The following is a 23,971-nucleotide window of genomic DNA, read 5'->3' as shown; positions in this document are numbered from 1 at the left end:
GCAAAAGCAATAAAGTGCTCATATACAGGCAACAGACATAAAACAAGAAAACCTTACTGTTGCTATCTAAAAGTCTGCCTACCCAAAAACTTAAGATTTTGCTACCTTAAGTATCTCTGGTTGGCATCCATTTGTTGTTCATCTTTCCCATCTGGTAGAATGCATGCCCCCTTCATGCCTGGATGGTATGGCATAAGAATGTCCCGAGGTGGAAAAATAGAGAAGAGGACTGGGTGAGCTGCCTGACAGCCATCTTTTCTAGAACTCAGTACAAAACCCAGCAACACAAGAGCCAATCAGGGCCAAGCTGTTAATTAGCATTTCAGCTATGAGAAAATCTAGGGAGTAAACGTGGAGCTTCTCTGAAAACAGCCTCCCAAGGTCGAATTACTGAGGCACTCAAAAGACTGCTCTGCAGGTGTTGTTGATAAGTTTAGCCAACACATTTTGAAGTTAGGCCAGAGCCTGAAAACACTTACAACACTGAACGAAAGTCCAGCTGTCCTTACTAGAACACTGGATTTAACCAGCAACTTCCTTACACTAGGTAGCTCCCTAAGTGGCTGATGTCTTATGATGTAGCATCGTAGGATCTCAAGTTTTCCTTAAGTTAAACAGCTTTGGGAGTTTTTAAAATCACCCTGACCATTTTCTTTACTTTTCAGATTTTACTGCAAACCAAGTTTGTAGAAAGATCCCCTCTATCTGTTCATGAAGCGGTTTTGTGGATTTTTTGATCTAGACTCTGGAACCATGTTTAGAATCAGGGACGAAGAAGTCCGTAGGGACAGCCCAGCATAGAAGGCCTTCCAGTGAGGCAAAAAGAAGTTGCATTAGCAGGTTTATTTTGTGAAACGTTGCAGCACTAAATTGCCTTCTCAGAAGGTGTTTGCATGTTAACCATTGTGGCCTTAATAGTTCCTCTGTTCATGCAGAAAGTAGAGTAGGAGGTGAAGACATCCCCTCATCAGGGACTATTCTTAGGCACAGTTAGCACATGAAGGGAAGTAAGGTGGCAGAGATCCGCAGTATTAGATGGACTGCACCACTTCAGTTTGCAAGTGGAAGAACATGTTTTGGAAGGCTTCCCTATGTTAAAAACACCATGCAGATAAAAAACCAGAGCCAATACAACCAAGAGCAGCACCGTCTGTGCTACTCAACATGCATAGATTATTTTATATGAAGGACCATTCACAGAGTTGGAACCCACCACCTGCCATCTCTAGTGGTTACAGTTCATTCTGCTGTCCAAGGGCATTGCCACCTCATTCTCTTGTGAGTGTGAACCAGGGTGAAGAATCTTATCAGTGATTCACGTACAGCCCTGAATTGTGATTCCCTGAGAATGAACACCATTTTTTCCAATGGATTCCCAACACTTTTCTACCTAAGAAAAGATAGATGACTTAATAGAGACACTCACTTTAAGCCAAACTTCAGATTTCAAATGAAAAGGAACTGGATCAAAGGAGGTACCTTTTAAGGCTCCTGAAGATAAGGTAAAACATCCACAGAAGAGGCATGGCTCCTAACAGGCACTGGTTATTCCTACTGGGCAAGTTGGGAGGTGTAGAGGAAGGTTGACATATAGCAAAAAACATACTGCAGTCTCTGGATGGGGAGAGATCAGGAAGGAGTACGCAAGTTCCCTCCAAGCAGCCTGATGTGCATGTTTGAAATTATAGCCAAACCTAAATTTGGTTAAAGTGCCTGAATTTTAGCTTTCCATTTGTGCCCATATTTCTTACCATTTTTCACACACCTGCTAGTTAGTATAATCAAACTAGTTTATGGATCAGACTTAAAAATGGTAATTCTAGCCAGATTTTATTTTTAAATGCCCCTGTTAAGCATTAGCAGCCTGAAATCTATTGCACTGAAGTTTGCCAGTTGCTGGAGAGGTGTTTCAATTGCAGCCCACGTTTTACTTTTAATATATGAATAGCTTTTTGACTTAAATGTTGACAGATGCAATAGCAAAGAAGACTGTTTCCTGGCACAGACTCCCCAGGCCAATTTTTTGCAATAACCCATCTTTAGGTTTGTCATTCACCTTGCAAACACAGGTGGATTTTTAAAAAAGTGTTTCTGTAGGACTCAGCTTTCCATCTTGTTAATGTGCAGGAGAGACAGCACAGCGCTGCATCTGATGAGGTGTCTGCTGTAATAAATACTACTTAAAATAGAGTTGTTAAGAGAAGGTGCACGTATTTATTGCTGTGGGATAAGGCTGGAAGTAAAGATATTGAGATCTTCACTGCCAATTACTGTTGACACAAATCTAGGGATGGGAGACTGGTTTGTTTGAGATTGCTGAACTACTCAGAGGTTGTTCCTTGTGTTTAGCTGCACGTTGTCTAGGTTTCTGTCAGTGTGCACCGTCAGTTGTCTTTCTGCCCTGATGTATGCTATGGAGAGGGAACTGATAAACCAGCTGTAGATGGCAACCCTATTAAGCAGTTACTCTGCCCCATGTGTTGGCACCCATATTTATTCCCTCAGTTGTCCTGAAAAAAAATGTTTTATATAAGATTTTTATTTTTTTTTTAAATAGAAAATAGGGAGTAGAAAGTAGAGGGAAGGGGGATAGAAAGAAAAGAGAGAACGAAAAAAGAAGTTACGTATCTGTTACATTGCACCATTCACTCTAATACATGTCATAGTATTCTGCTAGTCAGCTCTCTATTTGCAAGTTTTTCCATTTATCTTCTATAATGTCCATAAAGGACCAGATCTTAATTGAAAATTAAATTTCTCCAAACTTATCTTGTATCCATTTGTAAAAAGGCTCCCAAATGTCATTATAGATTGTATTGTCCAACTCTTTCAATAAACTCGACAATTTGTCCATTTCAGCCGTCTCAAGTATTTTTTCGACCAGGTTTTCTTGTGTTGGGATAGTTGTCATTTTCCAAAGTCTCGCATATGCAATCCTAGCTGTTGTAATTGTATTCAACATCAAATGCTTTTGCTCTTTATTGTCCGGGACCAATATGTGGTTTAATTTTAAAAGTTCTGGTTTCAGAGGTAGTGGAGTCTTGAGTATCTGTTGTAATATTGTGAGTTGTCCTGAAAATTTTTGAAAATTACCAACCTGGTAAAATTTTAATAAATTCTCACTGATCATCTGGTTTGCCTCACATGAATACGTGGTGCTTATTTTCTCCATGCATTCATATACAGCAAAACTCCATGCATTGCAGCAAACTGTCAAAAGTAATTTGTGATATGGTATGGAGGCCACTGGACCAGGAGAATTGCCTTGTGTGAGAAACCAATTTGGATCCCAGGCATAGCCTTCCTGTAAAATCAGAATGGTGTTCACTTGTATCTGATGACATCTGCTGGATTAATATCCAATAGACACCTAGAATATAGTTCATGTTGAATGCAATCTAGGTTTCCATATAATTATGGATACAGGTGAGCAATACAGGACAGTGGTGAATTTTGATGAAGTCTCCTGTGTTGTAAATCACCCCAGTTATCTTGGGGGGGGGGGATCACCTCTATTGTGGTACAACTTGATATGCCCCTAAAGCATTTCATGCATGATGAATTTTCTGATCAGGCTTCCTGCAGAGATTTGTTTGAATAACATGAAAATGCAACCAATAGACCTACAGGATCCCACTGAATAAAGCCATATGGTTATTATTTAAGTAGTATGTATTCTGTGTGCTTGTGCAGATGAAATTTAACAAAGTCATAGACTAGTAAGTAGATTCTTTTGTCATCTGTAAAATAGCTGTAGGGTTGGAGTCAAATAGGGCAAACTTTCTCTTAGCTTATAGCTGTGATTGTGAATATGCTATGCTACCTCTCGAGGTAAGGAATTGTCTTATTAATTATGCTTCTGAAATTTCAGGTTCCTTGCCTTAGAAGCCTGCTGAAGTGTGTGAGTTCTTAGGGTCAGATAATCTGTCCACTGGAAACTAAAAGAGGGACTATCAAATTATCTAGCTTATGATCCCTAGAGGGTCTGTGTTACAACTGAAACTTAGCTTAATAGAAATGAGACCTGCTAGTTTCTGAAACCTTAATTCTGTAGCTAATCTTAACCTTTTCAGTTAGTTTCCTTTTGCTTTTCTTTTGTAGGAGATGTCCTCCGATGCCACTGGAACTCTTACTGCTGCTGAAGAAAGGAAGGAGAAAGTTCCAAGCCCACATCTCAGTCACCTTGTCAGTTTAACATCTGGTAGCACTCTGTACGGCTTGGCAGAGAGAGTGGTGGCCACAGAATCCTTGTGCGTTAATACTTGTAAACTGGGTTTCTTTTAATTTATTGAAAGGAATTGTAGGATGGGCTAACATGGTTGTTAAAATGGTTTTGAATAGATTTACACTGGGTAGATTTATTATTCTAGTAGTCTTCTATCGGTTGTACCCTGTGTGCAACTAAGTTTCAGAGTCATCTGTGCAAGGAAAAGCCTTGTTGTAGAGGAGCTAAGGGATAGTAATTGCCTAAAATAGTTAAATAGCCACGTTTGGGTGTTTTGTTTTTTTTGTATCACCCTGGGCTTGTGGGGGGCGGGGCGGGTGGAACTTCAAGTGAGGTTAATTACATCAAGGTTAACACTGTGCTAATTCTAAATGAGACAGAATGCAAATATCAGAATACAGTTAAAATGTTTTGCTTATATGATGATGAGCGATGGAATAACCAGTATAAAATCATATGGATGCAGAAGATTACAAAGTACAAAATAAAGTGATGTACACTATTAAGCTTCCTAGTGAAACACAAGTCCTGCAATACCTGCCAGTCTTCCCCAGAAGGGAAACGGGATAAGACAAAGAGTCTCTCTGCTCCATCATACCTGCAAATACACAGATGCCGCCATCCATCCATCCATCCATCCATTTATTTATTTAGGCTTCTATTCCACTCTCCCCACAAGCGGGCTCAGGGCGGATTGCATCATTTAAAACACAACACATAATTAAATACAATTCCATAAAATACATTAAAACATTATAAAATCATCCAGTTTGATACAGAATTATAATAGTAGTTTCCCCCAGTGGCAGTACTCACTGCTTAGTTAATTTAAAAAACACACACAGGGTGGTGGACAGATCTAATAGGGAGGTTTAACTCATTCACCTCCTTCTCTTACATGGCCAGTGGAGGCCTGGCACAGCCTCAACCATATGCCTGGCGGAACATCTCCATCTTACAGGGCTGGTGGAAGGATAACAAATCCTGCTGGGCCCTAGTTTCAATAGACAAAGTTCCACCAGATTGGAGCCAGGACCAAAAAGGCCCTGGCTCTGGTTGAGGCCAGGCAGGCCTCCCTGGGGCCAGGAACCACCAATAGTTGTTTTTCCACTAATCAAAGCATTCTCCAGGGTATATACAGGGAGAGGCGGTCCCGCAGATATGCTGGTCCTGGTCCACATAGGGCTTTATAGGTTAATGCTAAAGCCTTGAACCTGATCCAGTATTCCACTGGCAGCCAGTGCAGCTGGCGCAGTATAGGTGTTATATGTGCCCTATTTGGGACTCCCGCAATAACACATGCAGCTGCGTTTTGAACCAGTTATAACCTCTGGACCAGACTCAAAGGAAGCTCAGCGTAGAGTGAGTTACAGTAATCAAATCTAGAGGTGACCATTGCCTAGATCACTACAGTTATATCATGGGTCGAAAGGTAAGGGACAAGGTGCCTGGTCTGTCATCGGTGAAAAAATGAAGAACGGGCAATCACTGCAACCTGTGCCTCCATTGTCAGAAAGGCATCCAGGATCACCCCCAGGCTCCTAACCCTCAGAACTTGCGCGAGTGGCACCCCATCAAGGCTCCGGAGCCAGAGTTCCAAGCCCAAGGGCCCATGGCTCACATACAGGACCTCTGTCTTCGTAGGATTCAATTTCAGTTGACTCTGTTTCAACCATCCAGTCACAGCTTCAAACGCACACTCCAAGACATCTGGGGCTAAGTCGAACTGGTTGTCCGACTCAGCCGGTCCAACTCATCTGCATATTGATGGCACCCAAGTCCTAAACTTTGCACCAGCTGGACAAGGGGGGACATGTAGATGTTAAGCAATAATGGGGAGAGTATTGCCACATGAGGGACACCACACACTAAGGGGTGGTGGGGTGACAATTTCTCCCCTAGCGCCACCCTCTGTCCCCGACCATGGAGAAAAGAAATAAGCCACTGCAAGGCAGTCTCTCATATCCCTACATCGGCAAAGTGGTGGGTCAACAGGTTGTGGTCGACCATATCGAACGCTGCTGAAAGATCAAATAATGTCAGCATTGCCAACCACCTCAATCCAGATGTCTGTGAAGATCGTCTGTGAGGGTGACCAGCAATGTCTCTATTCATGCCCTGGGAAGAAACCAGACTGGAAGGGGTCTAGGGATTAGGAATCGTTCAGGAAACCCTGCAGCTGTTCCACTACCGCTCACTCAAACACCTTACCCAGAAACGGGAGGTTCGAGACTGGGCGGTAATAGGTTGGGTTGGTGGGGTCCAAAGATGGTTTCTTTAAGAGAGGCCTCACCACAGCTTCCTTTAGTGTTTCAGGAAAACCCCCAGAGCCCAAGGACATGTTAACAATGGCCTCCAGCGAGGTCCTTAGCCCATCAGCAAAAGCTTTCACCAGCCATGATGGCATGGGTCCAAGGAGCACGTAGTGGGCCTCACTGCTCACAGGTTCCTGTCAATCTCATCCCCGGAGAGCGGGCTGAAATGATCTAATATTGGCCCAGAAGATGGTCAAGGGGCTTCTAGTTCATGTACTGTATCAATCGTGGCTGGCAAGTCGCAGTGGAGAGACAAGATTTTATCAGCAAAAAGGATCCCCAAGGCCTCACAGCTAATGTCCAAATTCAAAGTTTGGCAGTCTCGACTTCCGGTTTGGGATCCATGGAGGTCTAACGCAGCTCCATTTGCGGAGCTGACCGGACTGCCGTTTTAACCGGCCGGAGGGGTGAAAATAGCCCGCGGCCGACTGCTCTCAGGCGGGGAGCAGGCAAAGAACGCTCAAGACCCTAGGGTGAGCTAGATCTCGGACGAGGGGGGACTCTACACAACGAGTCTCCCCCCCGATCCTTGAGGTCCCACCTTGCGACGGGTCGGCTATAATCTCTGCGGCAGTTCTGGGGCCAATTCGGCTGGCATAAGACCTACATACCCAAGCTTCGATTGGGGAAAGAAGCTGAGAGGAGAATTTAAAATCGAAACAGCGATTACAACCTGAGAAAAGTGAAGAGAAGGTAAAGATCGCTATCTTTTGATACGGGACAGATTGACAAAAACAGAGAGGAAAAAAAGTAGATTTTTAAACTGCAACAGACTAGTGAAAAGGAGGTGAAGACTCGGCAGGAGTTGTATTCGAAAAGAGACTAAGTTTAAAGAAGTTATTAAAGAAATCGGACTATTGTTTTGAATACCTGTGGCTTTGGAGCTGTGAGAAAAAGACACCATCGCGAGACCTGCTGTGGGAAGACGGGAGACAGGAAGTGCGTAATAACAATAGAGTGGCTGGAGAGAAGCGGCCCTTGCCGGAGGACAGGAAGTAGGGAATCGCCATTTTTGAAAGGGGAAGGGTCGCGGCTTCAGCGGAAGAGGAAATAGGCCATTTTGGATTACAACATCATAGAGAAACCATAGAGAAAAGACGCCCGACATTTTGGACACTTTAAAATTTAATTTTGGCAAGAAGATTGGGACATTTGAAAAAGAAAAACGTTTAATTTTACGCCACGGAGTTAAGGAAGAGAGCGGATTCGTGGGAGCGAGCTAAAGCAAGCCCCACGATGTCGAAAAAAGAGTGGCAATCGGCAATAGAAAATCTGGATAAAAATCTGGACAAAAAACTTTTAGATATGATTAAAGAGCTTAAGGACACGAAATTGGAGCTTATTAAAGAGGTTAAAGAGGTTACACAGACAGTAAAGTCGGAGCTGTCAGAAGTGAAAAAAGGTATGGAAACGATTCGTAGTGAATTACAAGGAACGCAGCAGAGAGTTAAAACAGTAGAAGACGCGATGGAGAACTTAATAGACACGCAACAAACAGAGATGAGATTGGTGAAGGGGAGAATGTCAGTTGCAGAAACTAAACACATGGAGAAGCAGCTACGTTTTCGTGGTCTGCCAGAAGTGGAAGGGAAGTCAGCGCAAGAACAGATGACTGAGGTGTTGGCTGAATACCTGGGGAAGGAGGAGGAGGAAGTTGTGGCTATCCTAGATGTGGCATACCGTGTGAACTCGAGAATTGCAACCCAGAGGAAATTACCAAGGGATGTGATTGTGCAGTTTACAACACGAAACATGAAAGAGAGGATTGTGACAAAACAGTTTCAAGATCCATTGGAGATTGATGGCAAGACGATTATTATAATGAAGGAACTGCCCAGATCAGTATTATTGGACCGGAAAAAATACAAAGTGCTAATTCAGATTTTGAAGGACATGAAAATCAGGTACAGATGGGAGCTACCGGAAGGAGTGTCCTTTGAGTTTGGAGGGGCAAAAAAACGCATCAGATCTGAGCGAGAGATGGAGCGATTTATTAAGGACAATGAAAAAGACTTACCAACAAAACTATGAATATGGAGTGTAAAGTATTATCTTGGAATGTAAATGGACTAAACTCACCGAATAAGAGGAAAAATATTTTTCATTGGCTACTAAAACAAAAATGTGATATTGTTTGTTTGCAAGAGACCCATATTAGAAAACAAGATGTAAAATATTTAAAATCTGGGAAACTGGGCAAAGAATTTGTAGCGGCCTCCAACAAGAAAAAAAGAGGAGTGGTGTTGTATATAAAAGAGGAGCTACAGCCAAAATTTGTTATGAGAGATGTGGAAGCTAGATTTGTAGCAGTGGAATGCATTTGGAATTTAAAGAGAGTGTTGGTAGTCGGACTTTATGCACCTAATGGTGCAAAAGAAAGCTTCTTTGAGGAGTTAAGGAAGCATCTAGACGATCTTGTATATGACCAGATAATTCTTGCTGGAGACTTCAATGGAGTGACAGACTTGGAATTAGACAAAAAGACTACAATGGTACAAAAGAAAAGAGGACTATTACCAAAGCTTTTTTTTGAGTTGATTCAACAAGAGACTCTCGAAGATGTATGGAGGAGAGAATATCCTAAAAGTAGACAGTTTACTTTTTATTCTGCAAGGCATTCTACATTATCAAGAATCGATATGATCTGGGCCTCAAAAGACTTAGCGCTATGGACTAAGGAGGTAGAAATAATGCCGATGGTAGGCTCAGACCACAACCCAATTATGTGGAAATTTGGAAAAAGGAAAAAAAGGAAAGCATGGAGAATAAATGAGGACTTGTTACAGGAAAGAGAGAATATGGAAATACTGAGAAGAGAGACAAAGTTTTTTATACAATACAACGTGAATAAAGAAGTACCAACCAACAAAGTTTGGGATGCATACAAGGCGGTTGTAAGGGGCATACTAATGGACTTAAATGGTAGAGCAAGAAAAAAGAAAGAGGAGAAAAGACAAGAGATTGAGGAGAAAATAAAAGCCAAAGAAATACAGCTAAAAAAGAGACCAGGGAAAAAGAAGGTATACCAGGAAATCAAAATTCTTCAAGAACAGCTAACAGCAATGAGCAATAAAGAATTGGAGTGGAACCTTAAAAGACTGAATCAAAAAGTGTTTGAGGGTGCTAATAAACCTGGGAAATACCTGGCATGGCAATTGAAGAAGAAAAGGGAAAAGAAAATAATAAATAAAATTTGTGAAGATAATAAAACGTATTTGGAGCAGACTACCATTAGTAGAGCCTTTTATAAATTTTACGCTAAGCTGTATAATAAAAAAGAAGTAAACAAAGAGTCAATAGCATCATATCTGGAGAAAACCAAACTTCCAGAAATCTCGGAAGCTTGGAGAAATAAGCTGAACAGTGAAGTAACTGACGAGGAAATAAGCAAGGCAATACAATCCGCAAATCTAGGAAAGGCGCCAGGGCCAGATGGACTTACGGCTAAATTTTATAAGACAATGGCCAATGAACTGGCACCATTCCTAAAAGAGGTGATGAATGGAGTTTTCAGGGATCAAAGGATTCCAGATACTTGGAGTGAAGCGAATATATCATTGATCCCAAAAGAGGGCCAAGACCTGACTAACGTGAAAAACTACCGACCTATATCACTACTTAACAATGACTATAAAATTTTTGCGAAGATATTGGCGGAGAGACTGAAGGGGTGGCTCTCGGAAGTCATAGAGGAGGAACAAGCAGGCTTTTTGCCAGACAGACAAATAAGAGACAATTTAAGGACAGTGATCAATGCTATTGAATATTATGACAAGCGTTGTGACAAAGAGGTTGGTTTCTTCTTTGTAGACGCTGAAAAAGCGTTTGACAATTTAAACTGGGACTTTATGTTTGCCACTATGGAAAAGCTACAATTGGGAGAAAGATTCATCAGAGCAATTAAGGAAATTTACAGAGACCAGACCGCAGCAATTGTAGTGAATGATGAATTGACCAAGAAATTGACGATTAGTAAAGGAACAAGACAAGGTTGCCCGTTATCTCCATTGTTGTTCATTTTAGTATTGGAGATTCTGATGATACAAATACGTCAAGATGAGGAAATTCGTGGAATAAAAATAAAGGACTATTCATACAAGGTCAGAGCATTTGCAGATGACATAATGTTAATTGTAGAGGACCCATTGGAGAACATGCCAAAAGTGATAGATAAGATCAAGGAGTTTGGAGACTTGGCAGGTTTTTATATTAACAAAAAGAAGTCAAAGATACTATGTAAAAATATGACTAAGCAGAAACAACAATTGTTAATGGAAACAACGGATTGTGAAGTAACAAGCAAAGTGAAATATTTGGGAGTTGAACTGACTGCAAAGAACATAGACTTATTCAAAAACAACTATGAAAAACTATGGACTCAGATAGAGAGAGACCTGATCAAATGGAATAGTCTGAACCTGTCATGGTTGGGCAGGATTGCAGCAGTTAAGATGAATGTGTTACCAAGAGTAATGTTTTTGCTACAGACAATACCAATCATCAGAGACTCTAAACAATTTGAAAAATGGCAGAGGAAAATATCAGATTTTGTTTGGGCAGGCAAGAAGCCTCGAGTGAAAGTAAAAGTTTTACAAGATGCAAAGGAAAGAGGCGGAATGCAACTGCCCAACCTGAGACTTTATCATGATGCAATCTGCCTAGTTTGGTTGAAAGAGTGGATGACATTAAAGAACAAGAAATTATTAGCCCTAGAGGGATATAAAAATTTTTTTGGATGGCACGCATACCTATGGCATGACAAAGTAAAGGTCAACTCGATGTTCCTGCACCATTTTGTACGGAGAAGTTTATATACAATCTGTAAGAAGTATAGAATTTACCTACAAGAAGGAACCCCCTTGTGGGTGGTTCCATATGAGGTGATAGATCCGAGAGCTGTTGATAACGAACAACAATGTTTAACATACAAGGAAATAACTAAAACTGAAGTATCTAAACTTAGAATAAAGACGCAAGAGGAACTATCACCTAATTATGACTGGTTCCAGTATAGACAGATTAGAGACTTATACAATTCGGACTCTGTAAAGGGGGGCATACGAACAGAGAACTCGGAACTAGAGCAGACCCTTTTTAAAGAAGACAAGAAAAGAATATCCAAGGTATACCAAGTACTGTTGAAATGGTATACCGAGGACGAGACAGTTAAAACACAGATGGTGAAATGGGCTATAAATTTTAATAAAGAAATAACAATGGAGGCATGGGAATACTTGTGGAAAACTACAATGAAGATAACGACATGTACTAATATTAAAGAGAACATTTACAAAATGATATATCGTTGGTACATGACACCAAAGAAGATTGCGCTAGGGAATTTGAACACTTCTAATAAATGCTGAAAATGTAAGAAGCATGAGGGCTCCCTCTATCATATGTGGTGGTCATGTGAGGTAGCTAGGCAGTACTGGGGGGAAATAATAAGAGAAATGAGTGAAATTTTACAGTTTCAAATAAATAAGAACCCAGAACTCCTGCTACTAAACTTGGGAATGGAGGGAATTCCAGCCCATCATAGGACGTTGATATTTTATATGACAGCAGCAGCCAGACTTTTGTATGCGCAAAAATGGAAAGTACAAGAAGTGCCAACTATTGAAGATTGGATCTACAAATTGCTGTATATGGCAGAAATGGACAAGATGACAAGAAAACTGAGAAATCTGGACTCAGGGCAGTTTAACACAGACTGGGAGAAGCTGAAACAATATCTGGAGAAGAAATGGGAGGTGGGAGGAAAACTGTGGCAGTTTGAGAACTACTGAAGTATAATAAAAGTATAATAGAGGGGGGTGACTTTACCGGGGGAGGAAGAGATAAATGTGAATTTATAAGCAGTTAGATTAACAGATTGATATATATATAGATATATATAGGTTAATAGATAGAATATTGATAGAAAATAATTAATGATAAGGTTTAAATATAAGGATTGAGTAGCCAACAATATTTTCTTTCTTTGATAAGATTTATATGCACCAAACTGAATGCACAGAAGACTCAAATTGATTGATTATATGATGAGCTATATAGAATTACCATAAAAAGACAGAATGAGTAATATATAGAGAATAAGTCAAATTGTTTGATTTAAATGTAAGATTTTTATGGTTTATGATATATAGGTTTATGATATATAGAAATATTTAAAACTGGAAAATGGGATAAATTGTTTATCCAAGATGGAAACAAAGACTTACAGTTTGGGTATATAACAAGAAAAGTAGTTAAGGATGCACTGCTTAATATAATGGAGAATGTATATCTGTTTTAGATAGAGGAATTTAATAGAAGCAAGGGAAAAGGGACAAAGGGTGGGAAAGCTGTTGGAAGTCAACAAAAAGGGGGGGAAAGGGAGGGGGTTAGAAATGAAAAATTTGGGGAAAATTGAATGTAATGTAAAAATAACGGATTCTAACCCAATAAAAATTTTTTCAAAAAAAAAACACAAAGTTTGGCAGTCTCCCCCTGATAGGGAGACCAATGACCAAACCACTTTAAACAATTTTGCTGGGCGTGAGCTAGCTGACGCAATGGAGGAAAGAAAACTGCAAATGATGCACCAGCAGGGTTAACTTGATATTTTCTTGCTGATACTTAAAATTTGGATGTATTTCTATGACTCTTGGGTCCCTTTAACCTAGAAGTGAATTTTGGAGAAAATAACAAAGCTAGTAGAATCTCCTGGAGTTTGAGAAAAAGTGCAAACACTTAGCCATGCTTTTCAGAAGCATTTAGAGAAAAGAAATGCACTTGGAGAATACAGCAGCTCTTACGCTATAGGTAATACCGTCGTGTGTGTTCTTCCAGAGTAGACCACATGGCCTCTTCTGCTCCTCTACCAGTGCTTGCATTGCCAGCTGTTGCTTTTCCTTTTTAAAATGTGCCCTGAGTTTATAAATTCTTCCCTTTGACACATGATTGTGGAGAGCCAGTTTGGTGTAGTGGTTACAGTGTCAGATGAGGAGCTGGGACTAGTTCTAATCCCCATGCTGCCATAGAAGCTTGCTGGGCGACCTTGGGCTAGTCACATACTCAGAGTAATTTATGACACAAGATAGAATGGAGGACAGGAAAATAATGTAAGCCGCTTTGGGTCTCCATTGGGGAGAAAGGTGGGATATAAATGATGGAAAATAATTTTTTTAAAAAAATTAAGAAATAATCAGAAAATGCCTCTGTAACCAAGGCAACACATTGGCACCACCGGGAAGTTTCTCAGCATGTTTCCTTCAATAATAAAATTAGTAAGGGGGGGAGGTTCTTGGGCATTTGGTTTATAGGTTCTAATATTGATACAAATCTGTATTAAAAGGGCTTAATCTATTTTTTCAAAGTCTTTCCTTTGTCAGCCACATGAGAGTCAGACTGAAAGATTGTACCAGGTGACAATGGATTTTCTGTGTTGTTTTTCAGAGTATTTTTAGCTGAGCAGTTTGAGTTCCTTCAGCCTCATCTCGATACTGTGATGCCTCCAGCCAAGAAACCTTTTCTTCAACAGTTCTACTCTCAGGTCAGGATTCTGTGCAAATTCCCAGTTTTATTTCTAAAGCATAGGAATCATTGACTTTCTTCTACAGCCTGATAATATCTTGTGCAATTTGTTCGTGCATCGTGTAGATGAGAAAAACCAAGTTCTGTTTTACCTGTTCCAGACGGTGTCAACAGCCAGTGAATTGCGTAAACCTATTTACTGGATTGTAGCTGCTAAAGCAATTGATTATGAACAGATGCTGCTCCTTATGGCCAACGTGAAATGGGATGTGAAGGAAATCATGTCCCAACACAATATTTACGTAGATTCGCTTTTAAAGGTAAATATCTTTTCTTCCAATGTTAGGTTAGTTTAAGACAGTTGAAATCAATAGGCTTAGTCTGAAGTTATTCTAGGTAAGATTGCGTTGAAAATGAGCTGCACTTTTTCCTCTGATCTTTTTCCTCTGATCTAGGCCTGAAAGAGGCAGGGGGAAAGCCCTGTTGGTTTATCCATTGTTAAATCTAAAGATTTAAGAACAATGTAACAGGAGATTGAATGAGGTATCAAAGATAGTAGTTGGTGTATGAGTGAGTGACAGGCTAGCAACGAATGTTGAAATCTGTTTTTCACAAGAATCCATTTCAGATTATGAGCTGGACTTTCTGTTGAACAAGGGCATTCCTTAGACTTTGGAACTCTTAGAAATCTGAAAAATATATTATGTGAAACACTGCGTAGACAAAAGGAGTCAAATGTAATTTAATAAATAGTTGGCTTTGCCAGGACATGGTCAGATTGACCTTGAGTAATAATCTACTCTAATTTCTTTATTTTCCATTTTATTCTGTTTCTATGATTTTGTAAAGAACATCAGTGTTCCTAGACTAAATTATAAATGTTAATCCTATAAGGAGTTTATTTTCACTAAATTTCCTGGACAAGGGTCACAGATGTGTACATTACTTTATCAAATCTACAAATTATTGTATTTGTCAGTTTCATCTGCTACCATGTGGGCCATGTTTCCAAGCTAATGTATCCAATTTTAAGGCTTAACTGAGTCTAAAGAAAACAAAAAGTTGAACATTCATATTGAAAAGACAAACTGTAATATAAACAGTGTGCGCACATGCGCATGTACTCTTTGTGAACATGTACACACTTTGTGAACATCATAAAAACTTGAGATGAGCATACTCCACTGATTTTTAGTTCAGTAATAATTTAGATTTACTAGATGATATGAAATCATCGTACTTGTAGCTAGTATAGTTCTTAGCTTTGCTTTACATACTTTTGACAGAGTTATGCTTAGATTGTTATGGTTATGCAATGCTGACTAATACATATTTTATATGTTACTAGGAATTTGAACAGTTCAACAGGAGGCTGAATGAAGTGTCTAGGAGAGTCCGTATTCCGTTGCCCGTGTCAAATATTCTTTGGGAGCACTGTATACGACTAGCCAATCGAACTATTGTAGAAGGGTAGGGGCACCATTATACTTTTCTAAAGATTAAGTGCACATTGTCGCACATAGTTCATTCCAGCTCTTTCCTTGTGCTAGCATAAAACATAAAATCTAGATTATGTGGTTGAATTGGTTAGAGCCGGTCACATATCCCATAACCTTTTCTTCACCTTGGAGTCAATACATCTGTCCAAACCCTTTAAACTTATAATGTATATGTCTGCTGACTGTTTGGCATCTGACATATGGGCTGGGGTGGGGGTGTTTGGAATCCTTGAAGTGAGCCTGAACTACTGTATACATGTGAGGATATTGCCTTTCTAGTTGAAAGCACTTCCCTCTGGAGAAACAGCTGCAGCAAGTACTTCAGGCTGCTTCCCGTATCAGCGCACAGCTTTTGATCCATTCAAAAGTATTTAATAGCATTTTAGAGTGTTTGGATGCATCCCAGCTTCATGTCCTTGATGCCCATTCAAAACCTAGATGACACCTGCTCCAGATGGATTGCAGTCAACGTAGAGATGACACAGGAGATCAGAATCTCCCTTGAACAAAAGAAAACCACAATGGCTCTTTAGCGGGAAGGAATTGCAGCGCTAGGGAGACTGGCAGTCATGGTCCAAAAAAATTATCATGGTCAGCTTAAAAGGTCGGCCTTTGTAGATAACTCACCCATAAATAGTAAATGGAGATTTCCTTAATACCTTTTAGCTTCCTCTTACATACTAGAGTAAATTGTGGAACAGATTGGAATACCAAGGCAATTGCCAAACAAAGCACAAGCACATGACTTTGTTTTTCTGCTGATGTCTTGCTTATCTGCTAGTTATGCTAATGTCAAGAAGTGCAGCAATGAGGGCCGTGCCTTGATGCAACTGGACTTCCAGCAATTTTTAATGAAACTGGAGAAGCTCACGGATATTAGACCGATTCCAGATAAGGAATTTGTTGAGACCTACATCAAAGCATATTATCTGACTGAAAATGACATGGAGCGCTGGATCAAGGAGCATAGGGTAAGAACTGACCGTTGGTTTCTCATACTGAGTGGGGGTAGAGAGGAGGGTCAACATTTCTGCTTATTTATGTTGAGAAGAGAATGGAACCGTTCTGGATTATTTTTAGCTGTTTTGTCACAAGTGGGAAGAATCTTCATTTACATCATTAAACAATTAATATTCACTTCAAATCTTTGATGTAGTTGATATAAACTAACAGTAGGAAAATAGATTATAAAATAATTTACCTATAAGAAAGTAACTCCAGTGTCTTGGTATAGTAATCCATTGGTATTGGTCACCCCAGTCCTATTACAGTTTTGTTATTAAAATATACAAAGTCTGTAAGTAAAAATAAGTACATAGAGGTATAACCTCAGTAAACCACAATAAAACCTCTGCAAATTTCTTAATATATTTCTTAATATACACTATCTTCTGCATAGCTAAATTTAACATGTTAGGCCTCTTTTGGAAGTACATTTCTTGAGGTTTTGGCCACCACCAGCAAGGCCCTGCTTTCCCTTACAGCAAACCAACTCTGTTAGAGATGGACTTTGAGCAGGCTTTTGTTGTAGAACTTGGCACACAGAAGGGCTTGCAATGTTACAGTTTCTTCTGTGGCTGATCAAAAATATTTTGAAAAGAATGTGATCTGGAAGAAAAAGAGAAGGGAAGGTTTCTCACAACCATGGCTTCGCCATACAGGCAAACTTGGAAGCTGATCATTCAATGCTCCTTTGATCAGTCAATAGCACTGTTAATTAGCTGTGAGCTGTTGGAATATTCTGGGTGGTAATAGTCTGGGAAGCAATAACATATGCTGAATCAGGAAGTGCTGGAAACAAAATGAACTGGATGTGCCCGAGTTGTGTTTAGTTTTTAGTCACTCAATGAGACATCTGAGAAACAAAGTGCACAGAAGGCCACCAGTTAATCATCTGTCTTTAAAAAAAAATCTAAGCTGCAAATTTTACTCTGTTTGTCAGTGATTTTTTTAAAAAAATAAACTTGAGTAATAAAGCCAAAGAAATTTTAAAAACCGTGTGTCTGCCTTCATACATACATAAACCTACACACTGCACCATCCACAAATCTTGTTTCAGCTTCTTTGAGCAATACCCCATGCCAGAATCTAAATAGGTATGTTAGATGTGTGTATTTGGCCATTTTGGTACATATTCCAAACTGTGACTATTGCATTTTGTAAACATAGAAGTTAAAGGCATAGTCAGTGCCATGATGGGCTTGTTGGAGATATGGATGGTTGCAATGTAGAAACTTCCAAAACTGAATTTGTAATTCTGGATCATCTTCTGTTTCTCTCTAGCTAGACTTTTGCTTTTCTTGGATATGAGTAATCCTACTTTCACCCTTCTTCCTAATGCAAAAGAAATGTTAAAAGCTGTTGGTCTTTACCTCTGTTAATCATTCAGTTCTGGCAGTGTCTAAAGGCAGAACTCTGTTTGAATAGGCAGCTGTTTCCTGGCAAACCTCGCTGTTTTTGTAGGGTGTAAGAATTTTTCCAACTTTTGTTTTTTTGCAATTACAAATTTTGTTTCTTTTGATCTGATATAATGTTGCTAATTTATTCTCCAATCCTTTAGGTAAAGCTAAATAGGAAATATGAGTAGGAGTCCTAAAAGCAGATTTGTTGAAACAGCATTTTTAGTGTCTGTTTTTATAGTTATTTTCAATGTTAGCCAGTTTTTCATATTTTTCCCTACAGAATGGAAAATATGTTTTATGTGCCTTAAGATATTTAAATTTTCACAAAATTGCCTTTTATTCAGAACTTGACTAAAACTTTATTATAATCTGCCATACTTGTAGCAAAACACCTCCTTTTAGCTTCACAATCACAAATAGCTTGAAGGCCATAGTAAAAAAACTGACTGAAAACCACAAATAGTAGCCACATGTAGCTTTTAGTAGCTCTATAAAAAGTGACAGGTTCTGTTGAAGGATGAAAAATAGATTTTGTCCACCCCCCCCACCCCCCGACTCTTCAGTTTGCTTGAAACTAAAATTATTTACTTTCTTTTTGGCCAGGAATATTCTACAAAGCAATTGACCAATCTGGTGAATGTTTGTCTGGGATCGCACATTAACAAAAAAGCAAGACAGAAACTCTTAGCAGCTATTGATGACATAGATAGGCCTAAAAGATAATGGGAGCATATTTCCAGCCTTGTGGCTGTTACAGCCTCATGTGAAGCATGAGAAGATCTCTCTTTTGAACTACTGAGGGTTTAAATGAAAATCTGTGCATCCTTTCCTTTTGGCTTCAGAAACACTCCAGAATCAGTGTGTGGTTCTTCTCCAGTACAGTTTTTACAATGTCTTTTTTTTCTGCTTCTCTTTGTGGCCAAGAGGGCACTATTGCACCATTTTTGTCTGTATATTTTCCTTAATTGTGTGTTATATGGCTAAATCAAAACTTAGAAGGAAATATACTGAGTTAATATATTTAGTTGGTGACTTTATGTTTTTTTTATTTGTGTGAAGGAACTACTTACTGTTTTAGTAGACTTTCCTTCAATCTTGAGAATCCCTTTTATTAACGAACCAGTATAAAGAAAGAGAACCTTGTACAGAGACCTCAGATTATGAATTGTGCATGTCCTTTAAGAGTGTATGCATCAGCAAAACATTCCTGTCATGTTTAAGCCCCATTGCCTTTCAATGTACTTTTAAATGCAAATTCATTTCAAAATGAATCCTGTCTTTGTCGAAATAATTGACCACAAATTATGGAAAAGTTAATAAACAGTGTACATTAGGGTATGGTGTGTGTGATCTCTTCTTGGTTGTTTATGTTGTCTCTGATTCATTTTACACTCCTCCAGATGTTCTTGGTTGTATGTGACATTAAAATATTCCCCATAAGTCAGTTGGAAGCCCTTCTGCCCGGTCCTACCATGCAACTACATACTTCCAATAGGATTCCACTGCCCATCTTTCAAATGTAGTTGAGTCTCCATTATATAAATCGTGAGGCATCCTGAATTAATGTCTGCAGCAGATACCACTGACCCTTCTCTGACTATTTCAGATTCAGAAGTATGCACACTTGTAGGCTTACTCACAACTTCTGCAACTGCTCCATCCCCACTGGGGAGGCTCTCTTGGCCAAGAAGGATCGCAGTGTCTGGGATTAGAAGAATCCAGATAGTAAGGCAGGAAAGCTTCACTGGAGTCATCATGGTAGAGAGGGCTTGAGAGGAAACACTCTTACTTAGCTGTGCTGCATTCTTCTCTTCCTCTCATCCTGCCTTATCAAATTTGATACACTGCACTGTACGAAGCAAGCAGATTCAAGGAAATTCAAATCTCTTATCCTAGAATTGTGACTACTCTGGTCACTTTTGCATCTTTTAGATCATTCCACCCCCACCCCCACCCCCACCCTCACAGCTCAGAATAGTTTTGACAAGGAAATTCATGTTTCAATTCTCTGTATTAGCTTACATATTGGTCCTAAGGAAAAGTGACTAAATTAATTGGCCTAATGGACACATCAAAATCTTTGCTTGTATACCAAGGTACTAACTGTCATAGGGATAGACTGGAGAGCCTGCAAAGAGTGTTGAACTAGAATCTAGGAGACCCAGGTTCAAATCCCCACTCTGCCATGGAAGTTGCTAGATAATAATAACTGTGCTTATATACCACTCTTCTAGACAGATTAGTGCCCCACTCAGAGTGGTTAACAAAGTCAGTGTTGTTGTTATCCCCACAGTACAGCTGGGGAGCTGGGGCTGAGGAGAAGGGCTTACCCAAGGCCTCCTATTGAGATCATGGCAGTAGTGGGATTTGAACTAGCAGAGTGCTGATTCGCAATCTATGCTACAGCAGCAGGATGACATTGGGCAAGACGCGCACACACTCAGCCTGACCTACCTCACAGGATTATAGTGAGGATAAAATTGAGGAGGATGTTTTGGGACCCTATTGGGGAAAACAGTGGGATGTAAATAAAGTAAATAATTTTTTTAAAAAATATCACTTAATTTTGAAGTCAAGACCTGTGTGCTGGTAGTAAAATCTACACAATAGGATCAGGTGTGAAGGGTTCTGCATATTTAGGGAAATTCCCAGGTATGCGTGGAAAACTGTGTTCCTCAACTATATTCTTAAAATTAGGGTTTTCCCTCTCAAGAGTTTCTTGCAATCTATGCATGTGTCTAAGATGTATCACAGGTAACTTAAAAAGTGCCTGGACAGTCATACTGACAGCGCTGTTTCGGCCTTAACAACCTGGCCAGATGCTGAAATCGCCAGCTCCTGTTGTGCCTCCATGCCATGCCACCCATTCTTGGGCAAGCATTGGGTGTTTGGTGGGGCATTCAATGCTTGGCTGAGGGCATTATACTCTTTGGAATAGGTCCCATGCACAATGGGAGCTGCAGATTTCAGTATTCACTGGATTAGTATGGCAAATTTTGGGTTGCCACAGCAACCTGAGAGACTGCCTGATTACTCAAGGAGAGCAAGAATAATTCTGAAGATGGGAGGGATGGAGAAGAAAGGAGATAGCTAAAGATAGGGTGGAAGGAAGGAAAGGACAAGCAGGGCAGGAGGAGGATGCTTGCACTTTACCCAGGTCACGCACTTGTTAAAATACTAGTTACCACCTTGCATGAGGTGTTCCTTGGGAGGAGCAGAAAGGTAGCTACTGCTAAACAGAGAAATCTAATTATGTATGTGGGGAGGAGAGTTGTGGGGGAAGGGGAGTTTAGTTCCACTCTCATTTTTAAGTTTCTTGACTTTTATGTTTTGCTTGCGTTTCTTTAAATTTTGCACCTTAGGCTGTGGAATTACAACTTGGTCTTGCACAAAAACAAAACTAGATTCTCGTCAAAGTGGTGAAATGTAAGCTGCCTTCTGGGACCTTATGAAGGATAAGGTAGCATATGAATGGACTGAATTTTATTAAGATATCAGCTCTATGGAGTCGTTTAACTCTCTCCTCTCAGCGTACAGCGCTGAGAGGAGAGACCAGCTGAGAACCACATGCAAACTGTTCTACTCTCTCCAGACAATAGTTGGGGTATAAAGACAATAAATAATTGTCAGATTAGCAATTGCAGACTAATAAATCATTGAAACAGTTGCTTATGATGTCTCCATTTTCAGGAATATCCTCTCTATATTTAACACAATGTTCTACAGGTTGATCAGTGTATTATATCAAACACTCTTTCAATCAAATTCCAGGGGTTCTTTTTATAATAGTGGAATCTGAAGACCAGATCATATGACCATTATGTGTTGTGGCTGCTGAAACATGCTTAAAATTGCTGCTCTAATTAGTTTCCTCCCTGAATGCGGAGAATTGTGCTGGAGTAGCATAATAGTATGCTAGCAGTCCCATCTGTGGTGCCATCTTGATCATATTTGTGAGCAATGATTTCAAGCAGTTTCAGCACCCTCCATACACCCAAAGATCATCTGAAAAGACTCCAAGTCCATAAACTTAGCAGGGCCGTATGGTGGCTGAGTTCTTGGTGAAAATGTTGCCCTTGGCTTCAGTGGACCCAGAATGCTGATCCAAAATTCAACAAGAAAGTGACTAATGGGGAAACGGTTCATTCGCTCTTGGCACAGTTAAATATAGGCAGCATCAAGCAGATTCTTTTGTCAACTACAGGGCATTACATTTCACTCATAACTGGAAACCAAAGAAGACTTTTTTCTTTTTAATTTTCAGAGCAGAAAAACCTCAAGACAGACTATAAAAAAATCCTGCTCCTGTAATATCCAGTGTTAGGAAATAAAAGCTCTGGCTTATATAATTGTAACTGAAAGTGGGTTTTGAGTTTGATAGGAAGAGGTGCATCTCAGTCCCATTCTTTCAACTACAATTAAGATACTGAAAGATACATATTCTTGACAATCAGAAAGCCTGATGCTGACTTGGAATGATTTTGGAGTATTATTCAGTTAATAGCAGTGTAAGTTCCTCCTTGTCAAAGGGTTGCATTCTCCGCTTCCCCAATATGGAGCCTTTTGCTGCTGGAAGAGTTGCTTCTGCTGCAGGAGGACCTCACACTTAGCACAACAAGGGGGTAAGCTGTGTCGTACAACCAAGGCTAACGCCCCCCCATAGCAAGCACCTGTTACATCACCAATCATCCCAAGTGGCGGTGTAAGTAAAATTAAGATTTATTATTTACACAGCATATCATGATGGGAACATGGCCTTTGAATACCTCAGTCTTCTTGAGAGGCCTAAAAAGAATCCTGAAAGGCAAACATTTTCTGTCTTAAACCCCCACCCCCCATTTAGGAAAGAAGGGGGGTGGTTTCTTACCTCAGTTTGATTAACTAGATGCTTATTGGAAAGGATACATATTCAAATTCACATACCACTGAAATTAATGCATTGGAGAGAGATGATGTCTATATTTGGATATTCATAAATGAGTCTGTACTTTCGATGGGATACTCATCCGAACACGGCTCATACTCAGTTCCTCCTCTACCTTCTGTACCAACCAGTTATGTATAGCTAGATCCAGATAGAGGCAAATATCTTACTGTGCGGTCCTGTTGGGCAAAGTAGCCACCAGCCTAGCAAGACGGGAACATCCACTTGGTATCCTGGGCTAATTGGATGTGTTCCCTTGTTTCCAGTATCCCTTCAGAATGAAGGCAATGGCAGGGCTTTGTTTGCCCTTGGTGGCCTCATCACATAATTCTAGTAGGCTATATGGTGAAATAGTATTGTGTTGGTGGCCCATAGAGGGTTATTTCAATTTATTGTTCTCAGTCAGTTACAGATTGCATTGTTATGTTCATTGAGTGATCCCTGATAGGCTGCACTGAAGATTTACAATAGGCTGTAATATAGGTTGCAACATAGATATAGAAAAGGCATGAAAGAATGGCAGGTTAACTTTTTAATACACCCTTTCTTCCCCACCTCCAAATCTTACTGAAAATGTATAGAAGCTCCACCAAATGTACAGGGGTTTACATTTTAGCAAGTTTAGATCTAGGTTCTAAACATGCTTTTTGCAATTCCTTTGGTGTGATCACCTGCCTGGCATGCTTAGAGTGGAGCTATGTTCCATTTAATCTTCTTTCATTTGTTTCATTCTTACTAGAAATAGATCAGCTCAGTAAGTCAGTTTGACGATGAACTGCTCTGTGATCCTGAGCTGCTGGTATTGGTTGAGATGCTAAATATTTCAATGGGTGCAGAACCTCCTTGGAAGTTCTCTAGCTCTGGATATAAGAAATTGCCAGTACAAAGATTTCCCTTTTCATGATAGTTCCCAGAGTTTTAGGCTGCAGTCCTAAAGACACTATCTTTGGAATAAACTGTGCTTAATAACATGGGGATTACTTCTTCTGACTAGGCCTGGTTAGGATTGTTCCCTTAGCTTTGTTTGCATTTTTCTAAAAAAAAAATCACGCTATTCTCAGAGTCTTTATTTTGGCAGTTTTAGATGC

The 23,971-nt window shown here is 39.9% G+C and overlaps 1 protein-coding gene across 2 annotated transcripts in view; it reads left to right on the top strand.

Moving 5' to 3' along the window:
• VPS50 (VPS50 subunit of EARP/GARPII complex) overlaps positions 1 to 19,302 on the top strand; it is a 125,422-nt gene extending 106,120 nt beyond the window's left edge. For both annotated transcript variants that reach the window (XM_054991497.1, XM_054991496.1), the window contains exons 23-28: positions 4,102 to 4,250; positions 13,981 to 14,077; positions 14,220 to 14,378; positions 15,407 to 15,528; positions 16,339 to 16,528; positions 18,563 to 19,302. In XM_054991497.1, the coding sequence (XP_054847472.1) occupies positions 4,102 to 4,250; positions 13,981 to 14,077; positions 14,220 to 14,378; positions 15,407 to 15,528; positions 16,339 to 16,528; positions 18,563 to 18,682 (837 nt within the window). In that variant the 3' untranslated portion in view covers positions 18,683 to 19,302. The remainder of the gene's footprint in view (positions 1 to 4,101; positions 4,251 to 13,980; positions 14,078 to 14,219; positions 14,379 to 15,406; positions 15,529 to 16,338; positions 16,529 to 18,562) is intronic.
• Positions 19,303 to 23,971: the final 4,669 nt, after the last annotated feature.

This window comes from Eublepharis macularius, chromosome 11, assembly GCF_028583425.1.
Source record: "Eublepharis macularius isolate TG4126 chromosome 11, MPM_Emac_v1.0, whole genome shotgun sequence".
Classification (NCBI taxonomy): domain Eukaryota; kingdom Metazoa; phylum Chordata; class Lepidosauria; order Squamata; family Eublepharidae; genus Eublepharis; species Eublepharis macularius.
Note: the sequence above shows the minus strand (reverse complement) of the source record. Positions and strands in the feature narration are given on the sequence as shown.